Raw genomic sequence first — 17,779 nt, 5'->3', positions numbered from 1 at the left:
GCTGGCGGATCGTCCTAGGCTTTCTTTGATGCTGGCGGATCGTCCTAGGCTTGCTTTAATGCTGGCAGATCGTCCTGGGCTTGCTTTAATGCTGGCGCTTCGTCCTAGGCTTGCTTTGATACTGGCGCTTCGTTCTAGGCTTGCTTTGATGCTGGCGGATCGTCCTAGGCTTGCTTTAATGCTGGCGCTTCGTCCTAGGCTTGCTTTGATGCTGGCGGATCGTCCTAGGCTTGCTTTGATGCTGGCGGATCGTCCTAGGCTTGCTTTGATACTTGCGGATCATCCTAGGCTTGCTTTGATGCTGGCGGATCGTCCTAGGCTTGCTTTGATGCTGGCGGATCGTCCTAGGCTTGCTTTGATGCTGGCGGATCGTCCTAGGCTTTCTTTGATGCTGGCGGATCGTCCTAGGTATGCTTTGATGCTGGCGGATCGTCCTAGGCTTGCTTTGATGCTGGCGGATCGTCCTGGGCTTGCTTTGATGCTGGCGGATCGTCCTAGGCTTGCTTTAATGCTGGCGCTTTGTCCTAGGCTTGCTTTGATGCCGGCGGATCGTCCTAGGCTTGCTTTGATGCTGGCGGATCGTCCTAGGCTTGCTTTGATGCTGGCGGATCGTCCTAGGCTTGCTTTAATGCTGGCGGATCGTCCTGGGCTTGCTTTAATGCTGGCGCTTCGTCCTAGGCTTGCTTTGATGCTGGCGGATCGTCCTAGGCTTGCTTTGATGCTGGCGGATCGTCCTAGGCTTGCTTTGATGCTGGCGGATCGTCCTAGGTATGCTTTGATGCTGGCGGATCGTCCTAGGCTTGTTTTGATGCTGGCGGATCGTCCTGGGCTTGCTTTGATGCTGGCGGATCGTCCTAGGCTTGCTTTGATGCTGGCGGATCGTCCTAGGTATGCTTTGATGCTGGCGGATCGTCCTAGGCTTGCTTTGATGCTGGCGCTTCGTCCTAGGCTTGCTTTGATGCTGGCGGATCGTCCTAGGCTTGCTTTGATGCTGGCGGATCGTCCTAGGTATGCTTTGATGCTGGCGGATCGTCCTAGGCTTGCTTTGATGCTGGCGCTTCGTCCTAGGCTTGCTTTGATGCTGGCGGATCGTCCTAGGCTTGCTTTGATGCTGGCGGATCGTCCTAGGCTTGCTTTGATGCTGGCGGATCGTCCTAGGCTTGCTTTGATGCTGGCGGATCGTCCTAGGCTTGCTTTGATGCTGGCGGATCGTCCTAGGTATCCTTTGATGCTGTCTTTGATGCACTTGTATCAGTTGCTGATATTGGTGGTGATTGTCGTTAACAAGTATTTTCTGTCTCAGCAGATAAGCATATTCCCTGCAGATGATGCGGTAATTGACAGTACACGTTCTTCTACTAATGTGAGAATTAATTTTAGAAACCTTGTGGGTATAGTCTGTGACCGAGCGCAGTGCGACTCTTATAGCCGTAAGGGATAGGTCTGTACTTAATTTGTGTGTCATGGGACTGCAGTGTGAGAGTCTGCAAAAATTGGTATAGATTGCTTGATCAATTTGTGGTGTGTCATCTCAAGATTCAATCCTAATTATATTAGTAATAAAGAGAAAAAAGGAAACTGATCCAAGCAAATAACATTTCCTCATCCGTCAAAGGAAACCAGCTAACAAAGTGCAGCATGGTGTATGAGCTGAGACCCTGATGCCAGCGATGTGTCACTTACTAGGTTATGTGTTGCTGTGTAAATAAAATAAGTACTTTCTCAGCAGGAGATTATCACTGCCGGACTAGGTGTCTCATACATTCGAGTCTAACTATGCCCCCACCACTGATTAACAGCTTTCTGTCAATGCACTTTTTACACAGAAATCTGTCAGTCAGTGGTACGGGCGGGATTATACACAACCCAGCATTCTGAGCTGTGCTAGATCTGCAGTAAAGAAAACAAGGATTGTATTAAAATGACAGCAAGTGACACGTCACTGGAATAAGAGGTCTCAGCCCCTACATCATGCTGCTCTCAGATTACATATCAAAAACCTGCTGACAGATTCCCGTTAAGGCTGGTACTGCCACAGATTTGGATGTAATCGGCAACAAATGCTTAAAACTCAGCACCACAATACAGAGTAGCAATCAGCTCTCTTTTTTACATTTTTATTTTTTATGTATTTTTCCCTTTTTTATTATCCTTAATGCAAATTTAATGCAACATTTTTCTTCGTTGTTTGGGTGCGTTTTTGGAGTTTTAGAGTGTCATTTGCCTCTAGCACATGTTTCAAGAAAATTAGTTTCATTCACAAAAGCCACAAAAACACTAAAAACACAAAAGAAACGCACAGCAGTTGCTTTTTTGCACTTTCTCGTTGCTTTCAATGGTGACAAAAACACTGCAAAATCACTGAAAGAGTTGACATTCTGCTTCATTCAGTCAGGGAAAAAAAGCAATTGTGTGCAGATTTCTGGAATCTTATAGGTTTTGTCTGTGCTGTGTAAAGCAGCTTTGAATTTGCATAAAATGCATGAACAAATACAGTAAACTTGCAACATGTGAACAAAGTCCTTTGGGAGAAAAAGCACCAATAAGAGAGCAGCTGAACAGCGTTTTTAAATGCACGGTGGACAGCAGTTTCCATGAAGTCTCATCCTTATTGATTTTTCGCACCAAAGAAAACATTAAAAAAATGCACCATTTACGCAACATGAGAACCGCACCTTAGAGTTATGCAACAGTGGAAACTACAATTCCCACCAGGCTATTGTAAAGTATTGCAAAACCCCCAAAAATGAGCCGACACACTTGTTGGTATACGTGCACATTTAAATTGTGGCCATTAACAGACAAAACAAAGGATTAAAAACAATTAGTACCGTAAATAAATAGTAATAGTACATATAAGTAACATAGGGCACTAAGGCCTAGTTTCACACATCTGGCTTTTCGCCGGATTGCTGGATTCGGCGCCTTCCAGTACAGTGTATACAGTACAATGGCAGCGCGACAAGCTCCGGTCACATGCTGTCATGTGACCGGACCATGTGACCCGGAAGTTGCCGCGCTGCAATTGTACTGTATACACTGTACTGGAGACCGGCAAACCGGCGAAAAGCTGGATGTGTGAAACTAGGCCTTAGTTGACGCTATTTTGATCAAAACAGGGTAAAAGCCGTCCCACCTTTATTAAGTGCACCCACTAAGGGTGGTCTCTAATTCTAGTATTTCAGCTCACTATGTGCCAGCAGTCCTCAAAATAGACGGGGCGTAGCAGAACTTAAGGGGCTGTTACGCTGGTGAAAGCAGCCGCCCCCTGTCGTTTGTGCGTCACGGGCAAATCGCTGCCCGTGGCACACAAAATAGTTAGGAGCTGTCACACGTACTTACCTGCCTAGCGACGTCGCTTTGTCCGGCAAACCGCAAACTTTCTAAGGAGGCGTTTCGTGCGGTGTCACAGCAGCGTCACTAAGTGGCCGCCCAATAGAAGCGAAGGGGCGGAGATGAGCGGGACGTAACATCCCGCCCACCTCCTTCCTTCCTCATTGGCGGCCATAGGTAAGCTGTACTTCGTCGCTCCCGAGATGTCACACGTAGCTATGTGTGCTGCCGCAGAAACGACGAACAATCTGCATGCTCAACAATCAACGATTTTTTGAAAAGGAACGACGTGTCAACGATGGACGATAAGGTGAGTATTTTCCATCATTAACAGTCGTTCCTTGCTGTCACACACAACGATGTCGCTAACGATGCCGGATGTGCGTCACGGAATCCGTTACCCCGGCGATATATCGTTAGATACATTGTTGCGTGTAACGGGGCCTTTAGACCTGACCGTTTCACCCAAAATAGTCAATATGAACAACCCAAAAAGATGGAGCCACACGCCTACATGTACAGAGTACAAGGTTTTGTCTGCTAAAGGTCACAGTGTGAATGTGCACCAACATGTGTACTGGGCCATTTTTTTAGTTCCTTTAGTTTAGTTAGTTAGTTCCTTGTACTTTGTACATATGGGAGTGTGGTCCCTCTTTTTTGGGATGTTGATCTTCTTTATTTGGCTTTCTATGGGCAAGTGTAAAACAGTCATGTCTGGGTTCTGCAATGCTCCATCTACAGTGGTGTACCGCCAACGGCAGGAGACCACGAGGACGCTATGGGGCCTGGTGCCAGCTCACAATATTGCACCCACTGTGCCGAGATGTGCAGAGCTGCAGAACACATGCCACTGCAGAGACTGGAGCAGCGGGGGAAAGCGGACAGGTGAGTATTTATTTTAATTTTAAATCGGTGAGTACATTGGTGGCCAAAGGACTATAGTTGTGCTTCATACCATATGGAAGACTATGGAGGGGACATTATAGTTTAAGGAGAGAACTAGGAAGGGTGCAGTATAATATATGGAGGATTATGGGGGATGCATTATAATATATGGACTATGGAGGTGCATTATAATTTATGGAGGGCTATGCGGGGGTGCATTATAATATATGGGGGGCTATGGGGATTGTAATACTAAATGGAGGACTATGGGGGTGCATTATAATATATGAAGGACTATGGGTACATGATATGATATGGAGGACTATGGGGTACATTTAACTATATGGACGACATTTGTGGCGCATTATACTATATAAAAAGCAAGGTGGGGCCCATTATACCTATATGGAGGACTATGTGGGGCCCATTATACTATATGGAAAGATACAGGGGTTGGGCAAAATAATGGAAACACCTAATGTTATAATCTTCGAACATGTTATAAACATGCAAACCGTGACATATGTTAATGTTTTGTAGTTGATTATTTGTGTTGTGTTATGTGATATGTGTATGTAAATTAACTGTTTGTTTTGCAGAATTGTAAGAACATTGATGAGAACCTGATACCAATGGCAGACCTCTCAGATTTTCAAAGAGGCCAAATTGTTGGTGCTCGTATGGCAGGCGCTAGTGTAACAGAAAGTGCCTGAATGCTTGGCGTGTCCAGAGGTACTGTCTCCAAAGTAATGACTGCATTTGAAAGAGAAGGAGAAACGTCCGCAGCAAAGCAAAGGACCAGCCGAAAGTCGAAGTTGACTGAGAGAGACCGTCGGTCTCTAAAGCGAATTGTGAGAGAGCATCGCAAGACCACGGCTCCGAAAATCACTGCTGAGCTCAATGAACACCTACAGAACCCAGTTTCCACGAAAACTGTTTGTTGGGAGCTGCACAAATCTGGATTCCACGGAAGAGCTGCAATTAGAAAACCGCTGTTCTTAATTACAAACGTGTCCAAGTGTTTAGAATGGTGTAGAAACCTCCAGAATTGGTCCCTCGAGCAGTGGAAACATGTGATATTCGCAGACGAATCATCGTTTCCCCTTTTTCCGACCTCCGGCTGAGTGTACGTTTGGAGACAACCGCAAGAAGCATTGCATCCAGACTGCCTTCTCCCAACTGTAAAACATGGCGGAGGTTCTGTGATGATCTGGGATGCTATTTCATGGAGATCCGCCAGGCCAATGATATTCCTTCATGGAAGAATTAACAGCTGAGATTATTTAGGCATTTTGGGCGACCAAGTGCATCCCATGGCTCAAGCACTGTTCCCGGAGGGGACCGCCATCTTTCAGGATGATAATGCACCAATTCATACAGCTAGAATCGCTAAAGCATGGCACGAGGAACAGTCTAATGAAGTTGAGCATCTCATCTGGCCCCCACAATCCCCAGACCTCAACATTATTGAGCATTTATGGTCGATTTTAGAGATTCAAGTTAGACGTCGATTTCCGCCACCATCGTCGCTCAAAGAATCGGAGGGTGTTTTAACTGCAGAATGGGCTAAAATTCCTTTGGAAACAATTCACACCTTGTATGAATCCATACCTCGGAGAATTGAGGCTGTAATCGCCGCAAAAGCTGGACCTACACCATATTAAACTAACTTTTGTTGATGTTTCCAGGTGTTTCCATTATTTTGTCCAACCCCTGTATGTTGTGCCATTATACTTTATGGAGGGCTATTTGAGGGCCTTTATCAAGTTTGCAAGCAATTATACAGTCTGAAGGTTTGTGTAGGTCCAATCATACCGTGTGGAAGGCTGTAGAGGGCTATTAGAGCCCATTATACAGTGCAAAGAGTTCTGAGGTCCATTATACTGCATAGAGGGCTGTGTGGGGGTCACGGTTGGGGATCATACTGTGTTGAGGTCACTATACTTTGCCGGGCTAGTTGAAGAGGGGTACAGTAGGTTAAGCAAACTGCATGTGGAGGGTACTGTGGAGTTATTCACTGTGGGGTATCATAAGGGGCCTCAATAGGAAAAAAATGATTTTGTAACGGCTACAAAGTTGTGAGATGTGAGGTGAGATACTGGCATTAGGGTCCACCTTGATCGGGTACACCTAATATTGGTGGGACGGCTTTTACTCTTTTTTTTTTTTTTTTTATCACAATCGCGTCAGCTAAGTGCCCTATGTTATGTACATGCAGTATTACTATTTATTTTCACATTTCAGGGCATTTGCTCATTGCTGTTGTAATTGTATACCAGTTGGAGCTTATATGCTGCAAGCTTTTGGTTTGTTTAAAATTCAGCAAATTATAAAAATTCAGAGAGAGAAGAGAATTACGCACTAAGAATTGTGATCTGAAAGGGTCAGACAGGAGGTGGAAATTATACCCTACTGATAAAAGAAAACTAGGCCACGAACGTATCTGAGGCGCTGGCTTATGGGCTGAAGAATCGGATATAATGCATATGTTTTAGGAGTGACATAAAGAACCTTATATAGGTTTTATTCAGCAAATGCATATAAACTTATACTGTAATGTCCCTATGGATTTCGTTGGATCAAGTTAATGTGTTAGTGTATCATGTTTGTCAGATTTATAGCTAAATGTTGCCATTATGAAAGTGCTGGATAGCTAGGCAGCCTACATGTGGCATAATTTGGATTGGACATAAGTGGCGGTGGCCCTTTGACTGTCACGCTAGATACGGGGAAGTACCATGCGACCATCGAAAGGTAAGGGAAATTCTGTGTGTGGGAAAGGAGAAGACGGTGACCCCTAACCAAACCTACTGCTGGTCCCTGGGGTCCTTCATCGCCCTAGATATGTTCCGCATCTATGTGCCGAGCCAGATCCCTGACCATGAATATCCCTAGTGCTGAGCCCTAAATAGAGAACAGGTGAGATGACCTCTTCGTCAACCTCACTAAACAGTATAGAAGACATAAGGAGGACACACATGGGGAAAAAAAATCTACTTATCCACAGATGACACAGGTAAAGTTCAGCAAAGTTTCAGCAACAATACCACAGAGGAGTACAAGCCACTTGCTTGCAACCAGAGCTTGAATGAGCTGAATAATATCACCAGCACCAGTCCAGGGAAGATGGGGGTATTTAAGCACAAGGAGAATACTGATAAACAGCAGCTGAGTGGAAGGAGAGCTGCCATGGGTCCTAAAGGGGAAGAGATGAAAGCCCAGCAGGAAAGCTACCAAATGCAATGAATACGAACTGCTGGAACAATAGAAAGTCAGGAGCATTTTCAGGAGCCAAAGGCTGTGACCTTCTATTGCCAGAAACTACAGTGCTGTCTGTCACCCGTGACACACCAGTGACATTGACGTTCTCCATGCTTATTTAAAAAATGATCCGTCTTTGATGGTGACAATTTTTGGTGCCGCTCTTAGCACTGAAGACACCCCCGCCCTCATGTCATTATATAGTTTTACATTATCTGTCTTCTAGATTTCGGTCACCCCCGGGCTACCACGTGAGACTTTCCCCTCTATTCAGCAGTTTGCAGGGTGAGGAACTCATTAAGTCCTTGTCATCTGTAATGTAAGAAAGCCATGGCTGAGAGCACACAATGTAATTGAAATCAAATGTATTCAGAGAAAAAAGTTGCAGCACGCCATTAACAAGTCACAAAGTCCCATCCATCTGATAGCAAACAAATAAGGAGCATGGTTCCCAGAATGATCCATGAACCTGGATATAATGATTCTGCGGAGAAGTAGCAGGATATATGATACTGCGGACTGCACAGGGGCAGCTCGCTGACCAATATTAGCCCATGGGCTAGTGGATATCAGCAGTTTTCAACAGGGATTTAAAAATCACACCATGCATTATTGTGGTCTGTTTTATGAAGGCGAATATTGCCGGTAAATGCCGCCATCTCCTGCACTGTGGACAATCGCACGGAGATGGACTCAGATCCGCACGTTGAGGATGTGATTAGCCTGATTATTTTAACAGCTGTCTGAACATGGCCGAAGTACAGTGCTGCACATTGACATTGCAACACCAAGAAGGAAAAGTTGTGGAATTATGGAAACCACAGGGTGGATAGACTTGATACTGATCAACAAATGATGAAAAAATGGAGACAAATTTTTCGGAACATTTCAGTTTATTCAGTATTAAGTATGAATGCCAAGTTCCGAAATCCCCGCACTTACAGTCTTGGCTGCTATCACTGAGGTTAATATCGGTTGTCTGAGGAAGGTCCTGCTGCACTGAATGCACTCGGGAAAGCAATCAAGATCCACCTTGGTAGCTGTATATGTAAGTGGGGACCATAGATGTTGTCACTGCTTTCTTCTCCAGTATCCCACGATCAACAGAGCGAAAGACGAGTGAGCAATCCAAAGAACATTTATTCCAAGCAAATCAGAAGGATTAAAAATAATCCACCACACATTGGGTAAAATAGACCAGGAACACGGATACAGTCCAGTAAGGAAAAAATGTCCAGGTCTCTCTGGGGAGCCTCAGCTTCTCCCTCAGAGGATGAATCTTCCTGCTTGTCTCTTGTCTTTCTCCTGACAGACTGAATAATCTCCCAGGTAAGCAGAGAGTTTGGGTGGATCCCAGGCCCCCCTCCCCCAGACTTAGGGACAATAGCCCAGCAGGGGGTGATTAACCTGCAAACAGGACAATGTACCACGCCTAAAATATGAACCTACACAAAATTATACACAACCCCCCCATGTTCCATGTGTGCTCCATGGGAGACATTTCAAGACACATAGACACTATAGTCCATGGTAGCACGTGTAGGTGACACAGGATGCTCACAGTAATACAAATAACATTTGTCCTGGTGAGGTAATGTCTAAAAACGACCCCTGGTACACTTTGAAGCAATGGCCGTACCACTGGCTCCAACTCTAAATTAATGTTACGTCGAGCTCTTAGTGGTTGTGGAATGAAGACTAGAGGAGTCCAGATCCCATATTTTATACCACCACACACTATAATCCTGGGAATAGGACCAGTACAAGTTCCCCCGTGAAGGCTTATTAATGCCATTGTCCATGTGGTCTCCAGACCAACCTCTGGCTCTTACGGTGTCGTGGGTGAAGAGGATAGACCTCAATTCCAGCCTCCATGTGGGACCTACAGCTCCATGAAAACCCATTTGCCTGGTGTCTGCGCCATGGTTTCCCTTTGACTCTTTGTCCACTGAGTCCATTTTGTCCTTTAGGACCTGGATTTACGTCTTGCTTATTCATTGGGCCATCCTTTTTTAACTTATCGGCCCATTTGACCGATGGAAATGGATTATTTTACAGTGTCCTGTTTCAGAAATTTGCACGACTGTAAGCAGCAAACTGGCATTTTGTCCTTTAATTTTATTCTTGCAAAGTTGAAGGCTAACATGCATCAACTCTTCGCTCTAAAAAGGAGCAAAAAAAATACTTTTCCGTTTGGACTTGTGGAAATCATTGTCGTTTTTGTGCCAAATTCTTCAAAATGGTGCACACGAGTTGATAAATTTTAAGCAAAATCAAAGGTGCTCTCGTTTTTTCTCTTGTTTTTAACTTTTTGTGCCCCAGAGCAGAAAGTCTTTTACCTTTTAGGTCCTGGGCCCTTTTAGAGCAGAATGTCGCACGCTCCTTTAAAATGTTGCATATCAGTCTTCAACTGAGCAAAAATAAACTTTGACAGATTGCACCGAAAATGTTTCATCATTTTGACAATTCGCATATGATGAATTAGACTAAGGGGTACTTTGCACGTTGCGACCTCGCTACTGCGATCTCGTCGGGGTCAAATCGAAAGTGACGCACATCCGGCGCCGGTAACTACGTCGCAACGTGTAAAGCCTTGACGCACCGATAAACGATCGCAAAAGCGTTGAAAATCGGTGATCTGTGTAGCGTCGATCATTTCCATAATGTCGCTGAAGCGATAGGTACGATGTTGTTCCTCGTTACCTGTGGCAGCACACATCGCTGTGTATGAGGCCGCAGGAGCAAGGAACATCTCCTTACCTGCGTCCACCGGCTATGCGGAAGGAAGGAGGTGGCGGGATGTTTACATCCCACTAATCTCCACCCCTCCGCTTCTATTGGCCGCCTGCCGTGTGACGTCGCTGTGATGCTGCACGACCCGCCCCCTTAGGAAGGAGACGGGTCGCCGGCCAGTGCGACGTCGCAGGGCAGGTAAGTGCATGTGAAGCTGCCGTAGCGATAATCGCTACGGCAACTATCACAAGATATCGCAGCTGCGACGGGGGCGGGTACTATCGCGCTCGGCATCTCTAGCATCGGCTTGCGATGTCGTAGTGTGCAAAGTACCCCTAAGACATGGATAACGAAAGCTGTGTCCATACTGTCAAAGCAAAATAAACGGTTAACTTAACAAAAAGGCGCAAATTATATAATAGGATCTACGATAAAAACAAAATGAACAAATACCATGTAGTAAGTGACTAGTGAATAACTAAATAGCAATAATAGGGTGCGTAGTTGAAACTAACTTGATCGAAAAAGCGTAAAAGCCATCCAAACACGACGAAGAGTACCTAATTGGGAGCTAACTCCAGTATTTCACATCTCTATATCAGCAGGTCTCAGGATAGATGAGGACAGAGCAGGACCCAGACCCCACTGATCAGACTCCTGCCCGTGGAAAGCTGTATGGACAAAATGACCATCCCAACAGGGGGAGCCACACACCTGGATGTACAAAAAAAAAAAGTTAAAAAATAAACAAATAATCAAGTGCAAATACAAAAAAGTAATTATATAAATCAACTTTACTACAGGAAAAAAGTTCCAAAGATAAATCTGAATCTTTGATTTTGCACAAAATTCATCAAACCTCATTAAGAACTCGATGCAAAAATGTTAACGAATGTAACAAGACAAAAAATAAAAATCACTTAAAGGGAATCTGTCACCAGGTTTTTGACACCTACTCTGAGAGCAGCATAATGTAGGGGCCGAGACCCTGATTCCAGCGATGTGTCACTTACTGGGCTGCTTAGTGTAGTTTTGAGTAGATCAGTGATTAATCAGCAGTAGATTATTATTAGGCCGGGGCCACACGGGGACCACTGCGATCCTCGCATGACAGTCGGCTGACGCTGGAAGCACAGCGGGAGCTGAGTGCCATCCAAGTGTCACTGCGACTGAGATCCGATCATATGATTGGACCGGCGCTAAGGAGGGGAAGGTGGGATTTATCTCCCTCTCTCCTCCGTTGCCAGCTATTGCCATTCTCGCTCTGCACTCGCATTACAATGGTGTAATGCGAGTGCAGTGCGATTTTTCTCTCGCCCCATAGACTTGAATGGGTGCAAGAGAAACAAGGATCGCATTACACCCGCAGCATCCTGCGACTGTTTTCTCGGTCTGATTAGGGCTGAGAAGATAATCGCTCATGTGCGCTGACACACAGGCTAATATTTTTCCGAGTGGAATGCGATGTTTTATCGCATTCCACTCACTTTGATTTTCATGCCGTGTGGCTTAGGCCTTACAGGACTACTTGGCGTGCTGCAGGTAGTCCAGCATATTCATGAGCTCCGTATAACTGTTAGGCTATATACCCACAGGAGCTCGTATATCCGCAGGTTTCCCTTAGCTGCACGCCAGAATCCGCAGCTATTTTTACTTGTGGTAGTACAGCGAAATAGCTGCGGTAAACCTGCGGGCATTCATGCGGATTACCTGCGGAAGTCCCGGCCCTATCTCCATAATCGAGAGCTGGGATTTCCGCAGGTAATTCCGCAGAAAGAATTGACATGCAATTACGTGCCGCTGCGGGACATCCGCAGCATGTTCCGCAGCCGCACGTATCCGCAGCATGGAAACTGCACTCCCCATGTCCCATAGGATAACATGTGGAGTGTCTGTGCATGCTGAAACCTGCACATTTATATGGAAAATCCAGAAAATCCGCAGATTTTCCGCAGATAAATTCGCAGGTTTAATCACCCGTGGCACATAGCCTTAGATCTGCAGCAGAGAGAACACTGATTTTATCAAATGACAGCAAACAGCTCAGTAAGTGACACATCGGTGGAATCAGGGTCTCTGTCTCTACATTATGCTGTGCTCAGATGGGGGAGCAAAGACCTGGGAACAGATTCCCTTTAAAGCGAGTCTGTTAGCAGGTTTTTGCTATGTAATCTGAAGATTGCATGCTGCAAGGGTTAAACCATAGAATTCAGGGATGCCTGTCTTGTCAAGATCAGAGCTGTTGTTTATTTGCTATATTTGTTTAGGCAGCAGGACACATGCAGAACTTATCATTGCTCGGATTACAATGTCAGTCCACACCCCCTCCTCTGATTGACACCACATTGTCAATGTACAATCTCTATAGAGAGCCTGGTGTGGGCGGGATCAGCTTTCTCAGCTCTGCTGCATTGCTAAATCTAAAAATTCTGATTGTCTCAGATCGGCTGCACTCAGTAATCTAAGTGATACATCGTTGGAATAGGGGCATCTGTTTCTGCATTATACTGTTCTCAGATGAGGTAGCAAAAACCTGGTGACAGATTCCCTTTAAAGCAAATCTGTTAGCAGGTTTTTGCTATGTAATCTGAAGATTGCATGCTGCAAGGGTTAAACTATAGAATTCAGGGATGCCTGTCTTGTCAAGGTCAGAGCTGTTGTTTATTTGCTATATTTGTTTAGGCAGCAGGACTTCTCACTGCTCAGACTGCATTGTCAGGTGCATGGCAGTCCAGCTCGCCCCCTCCTCTGATTGACACCACATTGTCAATGTACAATCTCTATAGAGAGCCTGGTGTGGGCGGGATCAGCGTTCTCAGCTCTGCTGCATTGCTAAATCTAAAAATTCTGATTGTCTCAGATCGGCTGCACTCAGTAATCTAAGTGATACATCATTGGAATCGGGGCATCTGTCTCTACATTATACTGTTCTCAGATGAGGTAGCAAAAACCTGGTGACAGATTCCCTTTAAAAAATGAATAGGAGCCAAAATTTCCAGCATCAGTATTAAAGGGATCACCCCAAATGAAATCACGAAGCTTAGTAATTGCCTTTTACAAGACTTGCTGATTGTTTCTCTTACTTACGCTATATATGATGCATCAGCAGCAGCAGGGCACATTACGGGAATGGGCGATGTGTTATTTTGGGACAGCTGCCAGGCTTTTATAACCGCTATCAAGCTTGAAAACACCATAAACTCTGTAATATTACAAGGAGGATACAAATTGGATGATTTTCAGCCCTTTTAATACTCCAATGCTTAAATAGCTCCGTGTGCTAATGATTCTGGCAGGAATCGTATTATTTCTTCTTGATCGTGGCCACTGGAGGTGACCATCAAAGTGACACCCGGTGCCGCGGCTGGACGGGAGGAGCGGTGTAATAAATGTCCTGTCCTCCGCTCCTTGTTAAATCTGCTTCAATGAAAATGCAGCAAAGATAGTGCAATAAAGAGGGCTCTTTTCTCCAGCTTGTACTCCGCAGGCTTCGCGCACATTACACACGTCTATTGGAAGCTGCAAAGTGAAGCATTATCGCATTACCCCAGTGAGTCACCTGGATGGTAGGCTAATTGGCAGCGGATCATAACACCGTCTGTTCCAACTTCACAAGCCCCGGTAGGAGGAAAAAACAGCTGTCTAGTGCTTGTCACAGACATCAGCAAAGTGTCAGCATTACAGTGGTGAGGTCGCTGGTGTGCGGGAAGCTGCTGAACAGTACGACCAGGCGTATATTGTATCTGGTGACTACCTTGACCTGCATGACACCACATCGTCCTGCAAATGTTCTTTTAACGTCTTTTTATTACTTTTTATTTTTCTTTACTTACATAGCGACATCATATTCTGCAACGCTTTAAAGATGTGATCATCTCTGTCCCCATTGGGGCTTACAAACTAAATTCCCTATCAGTATGTCTTTGGAGTGTGGTAGGAAACCAGAGAACCCGGAGGAAACCCACGCAAACATGAGAAGAACGTATAGACTTCTTGGAGAGGTTATCCTTAGTGGGACTTGAATCTCGGACCCCAGTGCTGCAAAGCAACAGTGCTAACCGCTGAGCCATTGTGCTGCCCACTGTACATGGCTAACCATTGAGCTACCGTGCTGCTCACTGTACAGTGCTAACCATTGAGCTACCGTGCTGCTCACTGTACAGTGCTAACCATTGAGCTATCATGCTGCCCACTGTACAGTGATAATCACTGAGCCACCGTGCTGCCTACTGTACAGTGCTAACCATTGAGCTATCATTCTGCCCACTGTACAGTGTTAACCACTGAGCCACCGTGCTGCCTACTGTACAGTGCTAACCATTCAGCTATCATGCTGCCCACTGTACAGTCATAACCACTGAGCCCCCGTGCTTTCTACTGTACAGTGATAACAATTAAGCTACCGTGCTGTCCACTGTACAGTTATAACCACTGAGCCACTGTGCTGTGCACTGTACAGTGCTAACCACTGAGCCACCGTGCTGCCCACTGTACAGACAGTGCTAACCATTGAGCTACCGTGCTGCCCACTGTACAGTGCTAACCACTGAGCTACCGTGCTGCACACAGTCCAAGCAGGGGTATTGCTTATGGCGTGCCATGTATGGGGGATGAGACAAAATATCTGGAGGGTTGATTTGCTCTCATGAGTTTTCAGGTAAAGGTCTTAAACTGAGGCTAATGCGAGTGTCACACAAGACGAGCTATCGTGCGATGCATCGTCGGGGTCACGGTTTTCGTGACGCACATCCGGCATCGTTCACGACGTCGTCTCGTGTGACACCTCCGAGTGACGCAGAATCGCTCACAAATCGTGTATCGTGTACTCGTCGCTAGGTTTTAAAAAATCGTTTATTTTTCATGGCGCCGGTGGTTCATCGTACCTGAGGCAGCACACATTGCTCCGTGTGACACCCAGGGAACGATGAACACAGCTTACCTGTGTCCCGCGGCACCCGCCGGCAATGCGGAAGGAAGGAGGTGGGCAAGATGTTTACGTTCCACTCATCTCCTCCCCTCCGCTTCTATTGGCCGGCGGCTGTGTGACGTCGCGGTGACACCGAACGTCCCTCCCCCTTCAGGAAGAGGATGTTCGTCGCCCACAGCGAGGTCGCACAGCAGGTAACTATGTGTGACGGAGGTTTAACGACTTTGTGCGACACGGGCAGCGATTTGCCCGTGACGCACAAACGACAGGGGAGGGTACAATCGCACATGCGATCGCACGATAGATCGCATTGTGTAAAGCCCGCATTAGTCCTATACACAGAACTTATCACCTCTCCGAAGGATACGTGATAACTCAATGATCGTAGGAACCTCGGCTGCTGAGATCTCCTGGGATCCCAGGTATGGGCAATCTATAGGTAGTGTGCTTACTTGACCACCTCTCCACTGTAGAGAGGTGCTATATGTTTGTTTATGGCATAAACCTTTAAAGGGAACCTATCACAAGGTTTTTGCTACCCCTGAGAGCAGCATGATATAGCAGCAGAAACCCTGCTTCCAGTTATGTATCACTTATTGGGCTGCTTGCTGTCATTTTGATAAATTCACCGTTTTAGCTACTGCAAATTTAGCAGGACTCGGAATAACCCGACACACACCACTGGCATCATTCTGAGTACACTGTGCATAGACAGAAAGCAACCAATCAGTGGTGTGGGCGGGGTTACGCAGCACTGGAGGACTACATGGCATGAGACAACTTGTCCTCTATTGATAATCTCCTGCTGATAAAGCTGATGTTATTGAAACTGCAAAAAATCAGCCCAGTAATATGAAAAGAAGAGTCTAGAATCAGTCGCCATTGATTAGCTGTTGTAACCCACATATAAAACAATTTTCCGCTGATCAAGTTGGTCAAACATCGTGTGATCAGTGATGAGATCGAAGTTCATTGAGGGTCTTCAAGAAAATCTCAGTACTTAATTGCCTTTTTAGTTGAGAAGAAGAATGATCAGGGTAATAGAGCGAATAAGGAACCCATTTTTGGCTCCAAGGGATTCCTCTGTTTCGAAGACAGAAAGTTCTTCATCATATCTATCTTTAACTTTACATAAGTCACCAGTGGGGTAAAATATTAAGAAAGACAAATTACCTATGGATGCCCCAGAACTCTTTCGTCCCTCCGGCCTTGTCCCCAATCGATCTGCTCTCCTTCTCCTCCAGGGTGCTTTATGCTTGACAGCTATAGCAAGTCAATGAGGCCACTGATTGACCCTCGTCTTGGCCACCATTGCAAAGACAAATGATGCCCAGAATATCTCTAGTTCTCTGCATTCATCTTGGCTACATTGACTGATGGTTAATGTGCACATAACTCATGTTTGCCCCTATTTATGTCTCCTGCAGATAAAATAGAGAATGGGGAAGTGTACCAGAGAAAGAAAGGGCCTCACTCTCTGCTAGCCGAGGAACCGTCTGCGCTGAGCACCCGGGATTCACCACACAAAGTGGGCGGCAGCTGGAGACGGATTATGCTGCTGATCCTGGCAATCACCATCCACAACATTCCAGGTAAGGGACATCTTCTGTAGATATACCTTACCAATCGTATTTGCTCTCTGTATGTAATCCGGGATCTAAGACGGGTGCCATACTTGTGTTTTTCTCCACCCAAACATTGCACTTCTCAAGTCCAGATGTTTTTTTCTTACAGAACTCTTAATATGTGATGACTAAATGCACATAAGATTAAATGTCTTATTCTTGCAAGAGCTTTGAAAAGTAAAACCCCCACCCTGTTACAAAAAATAAAGAATTGATATCATATGACCCCACGGTTCTGTTTTCAAGTGTCAAGGATGTGGGGTTCAAGAAACAAATGGGGACGGCACCACCTTGAATAAATAAATTATGGAAGTGTGCTCCAACCCATAAATAGAACATAGAACACAACACATGGGAAAGAGTGGGCACAACTACACCAAACATGTACTGGAAAATCCAGAATAATGGAATGAAGCAAGAGGAGTCCCTTGTTGCATGCAAAAAGTGTGAAAAAGTTTATTAATAACACAGAGAAATATTATTAAGAACACTTAAAACTGGGAAAGATCAAAGGGGTGATCCACCCATGAACAGTTTAGCACATCACCACTAAAACCTCATGGAATAATGCAGATGGAATAAATCACATAGGCTCAAAAATAACAGTACCAGAGAACAGTATACAGCAATACATAGTCACCAAATGTAGGACTAACATGAATATGGTACAGATCAAAGAGAGCCAATACAATACCAGATGAGTAAATAATGAGAGAGGAAGTGTGGGTGCACCTGCCCCACGCGTTACGCCACCATGTGTGGCTTCATCAGGGGCCTGATGAAGCCACACATGGTGGCGTAACGCGTGGGGCAGATGCACCCACACTGTGTGGTTTTATCACTATGTGATTTATTCCATCTGCATTATTCCATGAGGTTTTAGTGGTGATGTGCTAAACTGTTCATGGGTGGATCACCCCTTTGATCTTTCCCAGTTTTAAGTGTTCTTAATAATATTTCTCTGTGTTATTAATAAACTTTTTCACACTTTTTGCATGCAACAAGGGACTCCTCT

The 17,779-nt window shown here is 45.4% G+C and overlaps 1 protein-coding gene across 1 annotated transcript in view; it reads left to right on the top strand.

Annotated features, from left to right (window-relative positions):
• Positions 1-17,779, top strand: part of SLC39A11 (solute carrier family 39 member 11) — a 550,060-nt gene that overhangs the window by 398,382 nt on the left and 133,899 nt on the right. The window contains exon 6 of the mRNA XM_075350678.1: positions 16,567-16,731. Within this exon, the coding sequence (XP_075206793.1) occupies positions 16,567-16,731 (165 nt within the window). The remainder of the gene's footprint in view (positions 1-16,566; positions 16,732-17,779) is intronic.

The sequence above is a fragment of the Anomaloglossus baeobatrachus genome, chromosome 5 (genome assembly GCF_048569485.1).
Source record: "Anomaloglossus baeobatrachus isolate aAnoBae1 chromosome 5, aAnoBae1.hap1, whole genome shotgun sequence".
NCBI classification, from domain to species: Eukaryota; Metazoa; Chordata; class Amphibia; order Anura; family Aromobatidae; genus Anomaloglossus; species Anomaloglossus baeobatrachus.
Note: the sequence above shows the minus strand (reverse complement) of the source record. Positions and strands in the feature narration are given on the sequence as shown.